Below are 13301 nucleotides of genomic sequence, written 5' to 3'. Positions count from 1 at the left end.
TGGTTTCCGGTCCCCTGAGATTGGGGCCTCGCTCGCTCCCTACCCGCTCGCAACCGTTGCGGTGGGAGAAAGCCGAGTCCGCAGCGGAGGGGAAACGCCGTCATGCCCAAGTATTACGAGGACAAGCCGCAGGGCGGCGCGTGCGGGGGCCTGAAGGAGGACCTGGGCGCGTGTCTGCTGGAGTCGGACTGTGTGGTCCAGGTAGCGCGGCCGGGCGCTCCCGGTGGTGACGACGCCTGCTCCAGGCAGGCGCGGCTCGGCGGAGGGCAGCGGGTCGCCCGCGGCGGCGGTTGGAGTTAACCATCCCGGGCGTAGGTCACAGCTCGGGCTCACTGAACGTGCGCAGATCCACTGAGCTATCGGAGTCCCAGTTCCCTGTGGGGTTAAATCGGAGATAAAGATAAACGCACCCTGTCGGGTTTTTGTAAAGGTTAACCCATTTCAGTTCACGAAGCGTTTATTGAATGCTAGCAACTCTACTAGGCTCTGGAGACATAAAGGAGAATAAGCCAGGTTTCTTGCCTGCCTAGAAGTGATAATCTGTAGAATTAATGATTCCAGAGAGTTGCGTAAGCCTGGTACACTGCCCTGGCCAATAGTGTCTCCTGCCTGTTCAGTTGTGACTGAATGTGTGCTCAATTTGCTTTGTGTTGATATGAATTTGTTTCTGAGTTACAGTTCTCTGCATTCTTGGATGTTAAGTTGTAGAAATAAGGCAACTCCATATTTTCACGATTTCGTATCTTGCTTCCCCTACACTCTTCCTTCACTCCCCGGCTACGGACACAGGTCTCAGCACCCTCTCGGAATGCACTGAGGCGTGTAGTGAGGTTCACAGTGGATGTGAGTTCTGGATTAGAGCTCAAGTAAAGCACAAGTGCCTTTTCCAATTGCAGAGGCCCGACGAGAGGACATTCAGTTGTGTGCAATTGTCTTTGCATTGGGGGATGTAGTTTCAGAAAGTTGCTGTTATTTCAGAGAAAAGATTACCCCCAAATGGACATCCACTGTAAGACTGTATCAGTGTTTCTACCGAGTCACAATTTGTTTGGTTCACTGATTTTAGCAGTCAGCCATTCTCGCCTCCCAATGTCTAGTAAAACTTGAGTTATTATAAATTTCAGAGATTATCTCGCGCAACTTCCTTATATAAATGAGGAAACTGAAGTACCGTTGTTTTCAGGCTCCCCTGTCCAGGGCTGTGTCCCCTCTGCCCCTTACTCACTGGTGCTGCCGTTCAGCCAGCTCCTGGTAAATGCCTCTTAAGTGGCAGGCATGGTACCTGACACTGGTGATAACGAAGATGAATCAGTAACAGTCACTACCCATGTAAGCTTAGTGTCATGGGAGAAATAGACATCTAAGGGTCTAAATTCCTGCCATAAGACTGTAAGCATTTATTAAACATGGGTTTAATAACTAGATCTTAAATGCGTTAGCCCAAGGGGAGAGCATCTGATTTTGCTTCAGAATTTGGAATCTTCTAAGGTGACATTTGAGCTGAGTCTTAAAAGTTGAGTAGTAGTTACCAAGTAAAGGAATGGGAACTGTTGTGGTTGTGGGGAAAATCTGAAAGAACAGCAACTGCAGAGGCAGGGAAATGTGGGAGGGCCCAGAGGAGCTAGTGTCCTGCCATAGGGGAATGCGACAGAAGGCCTGAGGGGAAGGTTGCAGCCAGGTGTGAAGGCCTGCATGTGTGTCAGAGTCAGAGTCAGAGTGAGGAGACTGGCTTTTATCCAGACGTTCAGCATCGGAAGGCCATGTTGATGAGTAGTCAAAGGAAGAAAGTACACTGAGTAGGACTGAGGAAAGAAACTCCAAGTGGAGGACAATAGCAGCAGCACAGAGAATTCCAAGCTGGCTTTCTGCAGCGGTTGATACAGCAAACATGTATGGAGTGCAGGCTCCAGTTGAGGGAACAAATACTGATGAATGGAACATGGTCTCTCCAGTGTAGAAAGCAGAGCTGTTTGGCTAGAATGCTGTAGGCAGAGATTATGGTTGGGACAGCTGGTACAGACTTTGCTTTTCCCACCATTGAATATGTGGCCTTACCAATGCTCAGTTAGGTCAGCCAGAAAACGTGATGCTTATAAGCACTTCTTTAGATGGAAGTTCATATATGGTTTGTGTTAAATTCATTCTGAATGGTGACTTCAGCTGGAGTGTAAAAGGGCAATAGTGAGGAGGTTTGCAGGTCCAGAACAATCTCCTACAATCTGTTGGCAGCTACTGCCCACTGCCCCTCACTGGGGACTCTGAAAGACCAAGGAAAGCTCTGCTGAGGTCTGTGCTTGCTCTGTGTGGCAACCTTACTTATGATGGAAATTTTTGATTTCTTAAGTTCTTGAATAAAAAGGTTAATCTGATCCTATGGCAAGTTGGTGCTGTAGTCTCTTCTTGCCAGTCTTTAAGCCACCTGAAACCTGCAGCACCTCGCTCTAGGGAGGAATTCAACATAAACATGTATTTAGTTCTAGGTGCTGCTTTGGGAGATTGTCAAGAAGTTAGAGGGCCTCAGAGAAACTCAGGGTAATGGTAAGGATGTAAATTCCAGTGGGGCTGGAGGAAAGCAGGGAAAAAGCAGATTCAAAAGTCATCTCTTGAAGAGACTTCTTATGATTTAATGACTCCTGGATGATCAGGACAATGAAACTCTGCCAGAGGAACGTCACTCATCATAGGATACCTTCTTTGTCTCCACAAACAGCTTCCAGATCCGCTGACTCTTCATCAGAATCACCTAGAAGTGGTGTGGCTTTTTAAAAGTACAGATTCCACTGCTGCCCTCACCCTACCCCCAATAAGTTAAAAGTTTCTTTCGTAGGTTGGTTCTTGGGCACAGCCATGTTTGAGAGCACTGACTGATCTTGACCTCAGAAGGCAAAAAAGCTTGGGAGTGTGTTAGTTAGAATATAGATTAAAGTACATGTTACAGAGACCCAGAATAATAGTGGCTTAAACAAGACAGAATTTTCTCTTTTGTTCTTGTGCCTATAATCAGGGCCTGGTCATTTCCCTCAATCTTCCATGAACACAGACACTGTTGATCTTGAGACTCTGTGCTGTGAAAATAGGAAAATATAGGAAGTAGGGTGTTGCTCTCATATTCATGGTCCAAGACTGCTTTGCTTCCACATCATCAGGCCCGGCAACCTTATGGAGTGAAGTGAGGAAAGGGGCAAGCCTCTTTAAGGATCAACCCAGAAGTTCTACACCTGGTTCCCACACATTCCAGTGGCTAGAACTTAGTCACAGGACCATAGCTAGATGCAAGGGTGTCTAGGAGATCTCACCCAGCCATATGCTGGATAAAAAGGAAGAGCAGACAGCTAGCAGTGTTATTTGGGGTGGAGTGGATGACGAATGACTGTCTCTTAGCTTTAGTGTATCTAGATGGATCTTCACCCCAGGCAGTTGACAATATAGGTTGAAAGCTTTTGAAAACGGTAGCATCTTAGATACAGTTTGAAGAGGCATCAGCTTATAAACTATAGTTATAACCTTTGGTATGGTTGGTCTTCTTTGTCTGCCTCCACGTCATTCATGTGGGCAACACATCCCACCAGCAGAATTGCAGAGTTTGGAGAGGAAGGAAACCTACTACTCTGATCCACTTTTGAGAGTCACTGAGGTAGATGACATTTGATATTTAGGACCCAGGCAGACATACAGACTGGAAGGTGGCCAAGATTCCTGGGGGACAGGAATACCACAGACATAGTACCCTGTAGCTTTTCATAGTAAAAACTAGCAGAGTGTGCCTGGCACTTGCAACATAAAGGTTCTGGGGAGTGGCTGCAGTGATGCGGCTGTAGAGTCAAAATCTGCTTGAGGGAAAATCCCTGATTACGCAGAGCAGATGAGCTTTGGGTTACATTTTTCCTGGTGCATGAATGGGCCACGTTTCTATTTAAGTAGTATTCCAGCCTGCCTTGTTAATATCTTTGTAAAGTGTTTCGTGCCAACACTAAAAATATTCTGATTTTAGGGTACCCAGTTCACACATTTCACCCATAAGGAAATAAAGATATCCCTTTCTAGATTTTTATATAAACAGTTTAAGGAAAAGTATCCCATAGAAACCGGTGTTTTGAAGAATTCAACAGTGTCCTTAAAGTTCCCAAGTTACTTTACAATTTTTTATTCATTCTTTAGGCACCAACAGCCCAAATGAATTAAGAACTGTTTCCTGCTTAACTTTCTATTTTCCTCTTTTAACACTTTAAAAAGGGACTATTTTCAGAAGGACAATTATTTTGTACTTTGTGAGAAAATTTCCAAGGTGTTTATATTGTTTTGTGTGTCTGTCATAGGAAGGAAAATCACCTCGGCAGTGTTTGAAGGAAGGATACTGCAACTCTTTGAAGTACGCATTTTTTGAGTGTAAAAGATCAGTGGTAAGTGGTTAAAGATTTTTAAAAGCTTAGGCTAAAAATTAGCTATAGGGAGGTTAAATATATGAATGACTTAATAGTTATAGATAAGTTGCAGTGATATGGTTTGGAAAAAATTACATAGATAATATTTCTTCCTCCAGTGAGTTAATGTTAGGTAGCGTTCATAAAAACCCACAGCTCATTGTTATGTTCTTCTATCACCGTGCTAACCACAGCTGCCAAACTTCATGCATTTCTGAAAGTGTGAGAATGAAGTCTCGGCAGGTATATACGGGTAAAAGTTGATGTTGGCCACTCGAGTTCAGATCAGTTGGCAATTGTATACAAACATATAATGTGGAGCTCTAAGGTGTATACACTTGTGCCTTATGTGACTAAGAGAAAATGTCAGTATCTGTGTTTGAATTTTGGAGGGATGGATTGTAGAAATAGGGCCTAAAAAGAGATTACAAATCTCTGGGGTTCATTCTAACAATTCTTTGATTTGGAAGATGTACGGAGATCTTTGGAATGGAAACTGAGACCCTTTTCTTGGAGAAATGTGTAAAACCGAAAATATGAGCATCCCATTAAAGGAAGAAAGCACTTGGACTTGAGGATGCTTTTTTTTTTTTTTTTTTTTTGAGACGGAGTCTTGCTCTGTCACCAGGCTGGAGTGCAGTGGCGCAATCTCGGATCACTGCAACCTCTGCCTCCTGGGTTCAAGAGATTCTCCTGCCTCAGCCTGCTGAATAGCTGGGATTACAGGCGCCTGCCACTGTGCCCAGCTAATTTTTGTATTTTTTTAGTAGAGATGGGATTTCACCATGTTGGCCAGGCTGGTCTTGAACTCCTGACCTCAGGTGATCTGCCTGCCTCGGCTTCCCAAAGTGCTGGGATTACAGGAGTGAGCCACCACACCTGGCCTTGAGCATGCTTTTGTTTGCTTAGGAACTACACTGCAAATCCCTTCCTTTTTGTTAACAAAAGAAATGGAGGGTACTGATACTTACGACCTGCAAGTGGTTGTAAACAAAGAACTTGGAGCATGTTTGCCAGCTAATCAGATCCAGGGAGGGTGTAAAGTTAGATTAAATTTGGCCCTGCTCTGTTTACTTTCTTAAGTGACATCTTTTCCTGTCATTTGGTGTGAATAGAGAAGGATTTTGCCTTCTTTCACATAGATTTGTTACCCATGTAAAATGCAAACCTTTAACTTTGTCAAGAATTTCAAAGTGTGTGCAGTAAACCCTCTGAAATTCTCTACCTAAAGCTCAGTCTTCGATCTTCAAAGAACGAAGTCAGATTTTTATTTTTACAATTTATCTACTTTCTGCAGAAATTTTTAACAATCTTACATAAAAAGTAAAATGTTCTTACCATTTCTAAATATCAGTACAAGGCAGAGTTTCACGTATACTTTGACACTGAAAAGAGCACCTTAGGGACCCCCTTTTTTTTTTTTTTTTTTTGAGATGGAGTCTCGCTCTGTTGCCTAGGCTGGAGTGCAGTGGTGCAATCTTGGCTCACTGCAACCTCCGTGTCCTGGGTTCAAGTGATTCTCATGCCTCAGCCTCCCGAGTAGCTGGGACTACAGGCGACCGCCACCATGCCCAGCTAATTTTTATATTTTTAGTAGAGATGGGGTTTCGCCATGTTGGCCAGGCTGGTCTCGAACTCCTGATCCACCCACCTCTCCCTCCCAGAGTGCTGGGATTACAGGCATGAGCCATTACACCCGACCAGCTTAGGGACCTTTTTATAATCTTTCTCCAAGACCATGTTTTACTGTTAGTCCTCCAAAATGAGTAGAGTCATATCACTCTTAATGCAACTTGTTATACATGCTTGGTAAAAAACCCAGAAATATAACAATTTAAATTGTGTGGGTAATTTTGTATGCTATTACAGTGAGTGTGCATCTTATTGAAGGTGAGATGGGAAGTTTGAATCTGCTGTTCTCTCATAGTATGAGCAGTTCACCATCCTGATTCCTGTGTTTTAAAATTATTTTTTTAAAAAGTATGGCTTTAGCTACTTTACCTAGTGCTCAATGAGTAAATGGCTGTCTGTCCACACTGACTTTGTTGGACTAACTGGCAGGGTCTGTCTCCAACATAATTCCTTCCTATAGAATAGTGGTCTGCAACCTTTTTGGCACCAGGGACCAATTCCATGGAAGAAGACAATCTTTCCACGGACGGAGAAGGGGGCAGGGGATGGTTTTGGGATGAAACTGTTGCACTTCAGATCATCAGGCATTAGATTCTCATAAGGAGCATACAACCTAGATCCCTTGGATGTGCAGTTCACAGTAGGGTTCATGCTCCTGAGACTCTAATGCTGCTGATCTGACTATAATGCCCCTGATCTGACAGGAGGTGGAGCTCAGGCCCTAACACTCCCTTTCCTGCTGCTGACCTTGTGTGTGGCCCGCTTCCTACCAGGCCATGGACTGGTACAGGTCTATGGCCTGGAGGTTAGGGACCCCCAATATAGAAGTTTTGGGGAGTGACATTGACTATGCGAGTTTGCCTTATAAACTGACTTTAGAACCCTCTGCTCTACCTACTACCCTTAAGAAATGACTGCACTGTGAGGCTTCAAACAACGTGCTGCCAGTTTGTGACGTGGTAATTCACCTGAAGGATTTTTAATCCCAAAGTCATGTGTTACTTAACATTTTTCAGGGCTCATCAGTTGCAATTTAAAGATTTCAAATATATTTGAATATTAACCTAAACCTAGAAAGTTACGTTTTTTAGAAGAAGGATGTATATGGAGTATAGTCCAAATAAAAAGTTAAATGTAATTTGGATTCTGCTTGTGAAGAAAATCTTTATTGATTGCCCTTAAGCGGAACTTATATTTTTAATGCCATCTTTCTTATTTATTTATTTATTTATTGCTCAGGCTGGAGTGCAGTGGCGCGATCTTGGCTCACTGCAACCTCCACCTCCTGGGTTCGAGCAATTCTCCCGCCTCCGCCTCCCGAGTAGCTGGGATTACAGATGCATGCCACCACGCCCAGCTAATTTTTGTATTTTTTAGTAGAGATGGGGTTTCACCACGTTGGCCAGGCTGGTCTCAAACTCTTGACCTTGTGATCCGCCCACCTCATCATCCCAAAGTGCTGGGATTACAGGCGTGAGCCACTGTGCCCTGCCAATGCTATCTTTATTACTGTGGTTTTTCTTGGTAGTTCTGATGTCATTACCTTTTTGATTTTGCTAATAACTGGTTTATTTCTCTCATGCGGTGATAACCTTACCAAAGTAAGGGGTGTTTCATTAATTATATTGTACCAGATTTGATTTAATTGTATTATATTTATTTTCAGTTGGATAACAGGGCAAGATTCAGAGGAAGAAAAGGATATTGATACATTATGTTGAAGCCAACATGGAAAACAACAAATATTTTCCCTGGTCATTAACACAAAGAAGCCAGAACAGGAAATGTACTTTTTACTACATCTGTTTGGTTGGACCAGATTTCCCCTCCATGGAACACTGAAGAAAATGGATGAGTTCTGTTTTCGAATATGTATAAAGTAAATGATTCTCTTGATCCAAGTTATTTTTAGAAGAATAACCTAATTGAACAGTTATGGGTTGGGAGCATAATAAATGTATTTTGAGAATTGTTCTAAAGCACAGAAAATGGAAAGATTGTTATTTGCAAACTTGACTCTTGAATTGAGTTACCCAATTTGTACAGGCCACTGATGTGACTGACACAGTCGATAACATGGAGCCTATCCAGAAGATGTCTGTTGGGAAAGTTTAGGATAAAACTTTTTCTTTAGTTCAGTCCTTTCCTGTCTAGTTCTAAAATGAATTGTGTTTGATTCCTTAGAGAAGAAATACTTCATTTGTGCTCTGATTCACTGAAGTAATAACCTCAGCACTTTAATAGCATCCACAGGCATAGCTGATGCTAGGCCCCAGATTGTGTTGCCCAGGCTCTTTACCATCATCTTCAGACTGTTTTTGTTTCCTGGTTTCATTTTCAGTTTGGCCCGCTTTACATCATGGGCCAGTGTCAGCTCCAAGTCCACATCCTTACTATCCATGATTCAAAAGGGAGAGACAGAACTTCCTTTTTCAGGGTCCACAAATCAAATCTATAAAAGGACTCTGGTCTTCCCAGGATCACCTGCCCTTGCATTGGACCAGTCCCTATGGAAGAGGGGATGGGGGCCTGTGATCTTGGCCAGGCCTGGGCTATCTGCACTGTCATTGCTAACTCCTGTCAGAATCACATGGATGAGTAGTGGGCTGAATCCCAAAAGGAAAGGGGTTTAGACCAAGTGGAAACAACAGATGTTCACTGTAGAAAGCAAGAATGAAAACCATGAAGTGGTTGAAGATTAGCCTTACAGTAATTTTATTCTGATCACTTAATACAGTAGAGTCAAACAGGAATCCAAGTTTCCAACTTTATTTTTGGCATTGAAGAATCACAAAGAACTCTGGCGTCTTTATACCTCCATGGTTCACTGGAGTTAAAGCAATCAGGGCGTTGTACAGCTCACTTGAGTTTTTAAAGGTTCTACTAAAAAGTGAGAATTCCACACCAATATGGGTCATTGTTGCAGAATATCACAAAGGTCTGTTGTGTATACTCCTTTTCACCAGGAAAGGGACAATAATGGTTTTTTTCAATGTATATATATTTAAGTGATATAACTTTTTATTAACAAAAGTAAACAACTCTGAAATGTATATTATAAAGCCCTGTCATCTTTGTTTAGTAACAGCTTTATTGAGCTTTATTTGGAGAAATACACATACCATAAAATTCACCCTGAAACTTACCAATTCAGTGTTTTTTATTATATCTACAGAGTTGTGCAACCATCACCACTAATTCCAGAACATTTGCATCACTACAAAGAGCAACCTGTACCCATTAGCAGTCACTTCCCTTCTCCCTCAGCCTCTAAAAAACCCCTAAGAGCTTTTTATATAACATGTAGCCTTTTGTGACTGGCTTCTTTCACTTACCATAATGTTTTCAAAGCTTATCCACATGTAGAATCTATCTGTACTTCATTACCTTTTGTGAATAATATTCCATAGTATAGATGTACCACATCTTATTTATCCATTCATCAGTTGGCAGACTGGTTTGTTTACACGTTTGGGCTGTTACGACTAATGCTATGAACAGTGGTGAACAAGTTTTGCATGGACATATGTTTCTGTAAGAGTGGAATTACAGGGTCATATAATTCCAACCTTTTTTTTTTTTCGAGACAGGGTCTCTGCTGTTGCCCAGAGTGCAGTGGCATGATTGCGGCTCACTGCAGCCTCACCCAGGCTCCTCCTAACTCAGCCTCCTGAGTAGCTGGGACCACAGTGACGTGACACCATGCCCAGCTAAGTTTTTTTGTATTTTTGTGGAGACAGTCTCCCCATGTTGCCCAGGCTGGTCTCAAACTCTTGGGCTCAGGTGATCCTCCCACCTCGGCCTCCCAAAGTGCTGGGATTACAGGCGTGGGCCACTGTTCCTGGCCCAACTTTAACATTTTGATGAACTGCCAAAATTTTCCACAGTAGCTGTACCACTTTGCATTTCCACCAACAATCTTTGAGGGTTCCAGTTTCTCCACGTCACCGGCAGTTATAATTCATGTTTGATTATAGCCATTCTACTGGGTATGAAGTGGTATCTACTTGAGATTTTGACTTTCATTTCTCTGACGACTAATGATGTCTGAGCATGTTTTCATGTGCTTATTGGCCATTTGTATGTCTTCGGAGAAATGTCTATTCAAGCCCTTAGTCCACTTTTCAGTTCAGTTCTTTTTATTGGTGTAACAGTTTTTTGTATGTTGTAGATGCAAGTCACCTAAAGATAAGTGATTCACAGATTCTCCCAATTTGTGGTTTGTCTCTTCACTTTCTTGATGGTATCCTTTGAAGTATAATTTCTAATTTTGGTGAATTACAATTTATTTTTTTCTTTTGGTGTATCTATCTATCTAAGAAACCATTGCCTAATCTAAGCTTAATGGAAATTTATTCTTTTATCTTCATTTAAGAGTTTTACATTTTTTTTTTTTACCTCTTACATGTGAGTCTGATTCATTTTTAAAATAATTTTTCAGGCTTTTATTTGCAATATATTTTTAAAATTTTAATTGTAGTAAGATACCTATAAAATTTACTGTCTTAACCATTTTTAAGTGTACAGTTCAACAGTGTTGAGTGCACTCACAATTATGTAACCAATCTCCAGAACTCCCCTTCACCCCCACCACCCCTCCAACTCTCCACCTTGACAGTCACCATTCTACTTTATGTCTACGGTAAGTGCCTCATGTGGAGTCACACCACATTTGTCTTTGACTGGCATATTTCACTTAGCATATGTTCTCAAGGTTCATTCATGTTGTAGTATGTATCAAAATTTCCTTCCTTTTTAAGGCCAAATAATATTCAGTTGTATGTGTATAGCACATTTTGTTTACCTGTCAGTGGACACTTGGGTTGCTTGTGCCTTTGGGTAACTGCGAATAATGCTGTTGTGAATATGGGTGTACAGATACCTCTGTGACCCTGCTTTCAGTTCCTGTGGGTATATACCCATAAGTGCAATTGCTGGAGCACACAGTTATTCTATTTTTAATTTTTTCAGGATCAGCCATGCTGTTTTCCACAGCAGCCATACTAGTCTAGAGTAATAGCAAACAAGGATTTCAACTTTTCCACATTCTTGCCTATACTTATTATTTTCTGGGTTTTTTTTGTTTGTTTTTGTTTTTATTTTAAATAGTGGCCATCCTAATAGATGTGAAGTATCTCAGTGTGGTTTTAATTTGCATCTCCCTAATGATTAGTGGTGAACATAATTTCATGTACTTGTTGGCCATTTGTATATCTCTTTGGAGAGATGTCTGAAGTCATTTTGAATGAGTTAAATCATTCAAATGGGTTAAATCCCTTAAAATGGTTAAGGTGGTAGATGGGTATTAAAAAAATAGGTTGTTTGCTCTTTTGTTGTTGAGTTGAAGTTCCTTGTATATTCTAGATGTTAACCTCTTATCAAATGCATGATTTGCAAATATTTTCTCCCATTCTGTAGGCTGCCTTTTTTTTTTTTTTTTTTTTTTTTTTTTTTTTTTTTTAATGCACAGGGGTTTTGCATTTTGTTGTAGTCTAGTTTGTTTTTACTTTTGTTGCCTGTGCTTTTGGTGTCATACCTAAGTCACTGCTGACTCCAATGAAGTTTCTCCCGTTTTCTTCTAGGAGTTAAGAGTTTTAGCTTTTAAATTATGTCTTTGATCTATTTTGAGTTAACTTTTGTATATGGTGTGAGTGTCCAGCTTCACTTTTTTGCCTAAGGATAGCTGGTTTTCCCAACACCATTTGTTGAAAAGATGTTCTTTCCCCATTGAATGGTCTTGTCATCCTGTGGAAAATCATTTGACCATATCTGTATATATTTATGCCATGCCACATTATTTTGATTACTGTAGCTCTGTAATAATAAGCTTTGAAATCAGGAAGTATGCGACCTCCAGCTTTGTTCTTTTTCAAGATTGTTTTGGCTACCTGGGGTTCCTTGAGATTCGATGTAAATCTTAGGATGGATTTTTCTATTTCCACACACACACACACACACACACACACAAAATCAGTTGGGAATTTGATGGGGGGTACATTGAATCTGTAGCTCACTTTTGATAGTACTGTCATCCTAACAATATTAGGTCTTTCAGTCCATGTGCACAAGATGTCTTTCCGTTTATTGGCATCCTTAATTTCTTTGCAGCAAAATTTTGTAGTTTTCAATATACAAGACTTTTGCCTCTTTGGTTGTTTATTCCTGAGTATTTTCTTTATGATGCTACTGTACATAGAACTGTTTCCTTGATTTCCTTTGGAGATTGTTCAACAATGGTGGGTTTTTAACATTTAATTTTTACTGTTAAACAACCAGTATACCGAAAAGTGAATAGGATGTTCGTATGTTAAGAACAAAGTAATCTGTGAGGTAACTGGCCATCCAGATCAAGATAACATTGCCTGAACCCCCTGTAATTTTAGCCTGACTTTTTTCAGAGACCCTCTCACTTGCCCCTTTACCACACTCTGCCATTTGCCTTCTCCTTTGACCTTTTGAATTTGGCTCCTTGTGATGCGTTTAGCGTAACCAATTATGTAGTGAGAAAAACAGCATGGTCCAGTGCTGAAATAGGAAATATTTCAGTTGAACACCACAAAACCACCATTTGTTCATGTGTTTATTCAACAAACTTTAGCTCCTTCACAGCAGGCATTGCACTTGCTCTTGTGAATGCAGAGGGGACTGACAGTGGACAGGATATGCATGAAAGAATCGCCACAGTCAGCACTGAAGGAGAGGGACTTTTCTTGAAAGGGCCAACTTCATTTGTGGGGAGAAATCACCATAGAGTAAGGCAGACCTGAGACCAGCCTTGCAGGAGGGGTGAGGATGCTCAGGAGAGGTCCAGATCCGAGGGGACTGATATAGACCAGGCCTGGGGGTGCATGGATGGAAATTATGGGATAGTTCTCAAGAGATAGATAAATAGAGGCTCAGTGGCTGATGCGATGTGGAGGAGAAAATGACCCCAAGGTCATCTATTAGAGGGAGACTCAGCCAGCTTGGAGGAGAGGCATGAGCATGCTGTATTTGAGATGCCTGCAAGACAGGCACGGTGCTTAGATGTATAGGTAATCTGGACCTTGAGGGAGAGTCTGGGATGGACCTAGAAATTTAGGAGTCACTAGCATATAAGTGACCATTTGTTCAACAGGAATGTGTAAGATTTTTCAGGAAGAGCATCTTAAGTGAGAAAGGGAACCCAGAAGAACACAACGCCATTAGTGGCAGGTGGTGGGCAATAGCAAATTTGAGAGTGAGGAGGGATGGTCAGAGACGTAGGAC

At 41.6% G+C, this 13301-nt stretch overlaps 1 protein-coding gene across 1 annotated transcript; it reads left to right on the top strand.

Annotated features, from left to right (window-relative positions):
- The first annotated feature begins 16 nt into the window (after positions 1 to 16).
- Positions 17 to 9198, top strand: COA5 (chromosome 2 open reading frame 64). The gene is given in 3 exon segments (NM_001195039.2): positions 17 to 201; positions 4317 to 4400; positions 7720 to 9198. Coding segments are annotated over 3 exon segments (225 nt in total). The 5' UTR covers positions 17 to 102; the 3' UTR covers positions 7762 to 9198.
- Positions 9199 to 13301: the final 4103 nt, after the last annotated feature.

This window comes from Pongo abelii, chromosome 12 (genome assembly GCF_028885655.2).
Source record: "Pongo abelii isolate AG06213 chromosome 12, NHGRI_mPonAbe1-v2.0_pri, whole genome shotgun sequence".
In the NCBI taxonomy this organism is placed as follows: Eukaryota; Metazoa; Chordata; class Mammalia; order Primates; family Hominidae; genus Pongo; species Pongo abelii.
This window is presented reverse-complemented; position numbering and strand designations above follow the sequence as displayed.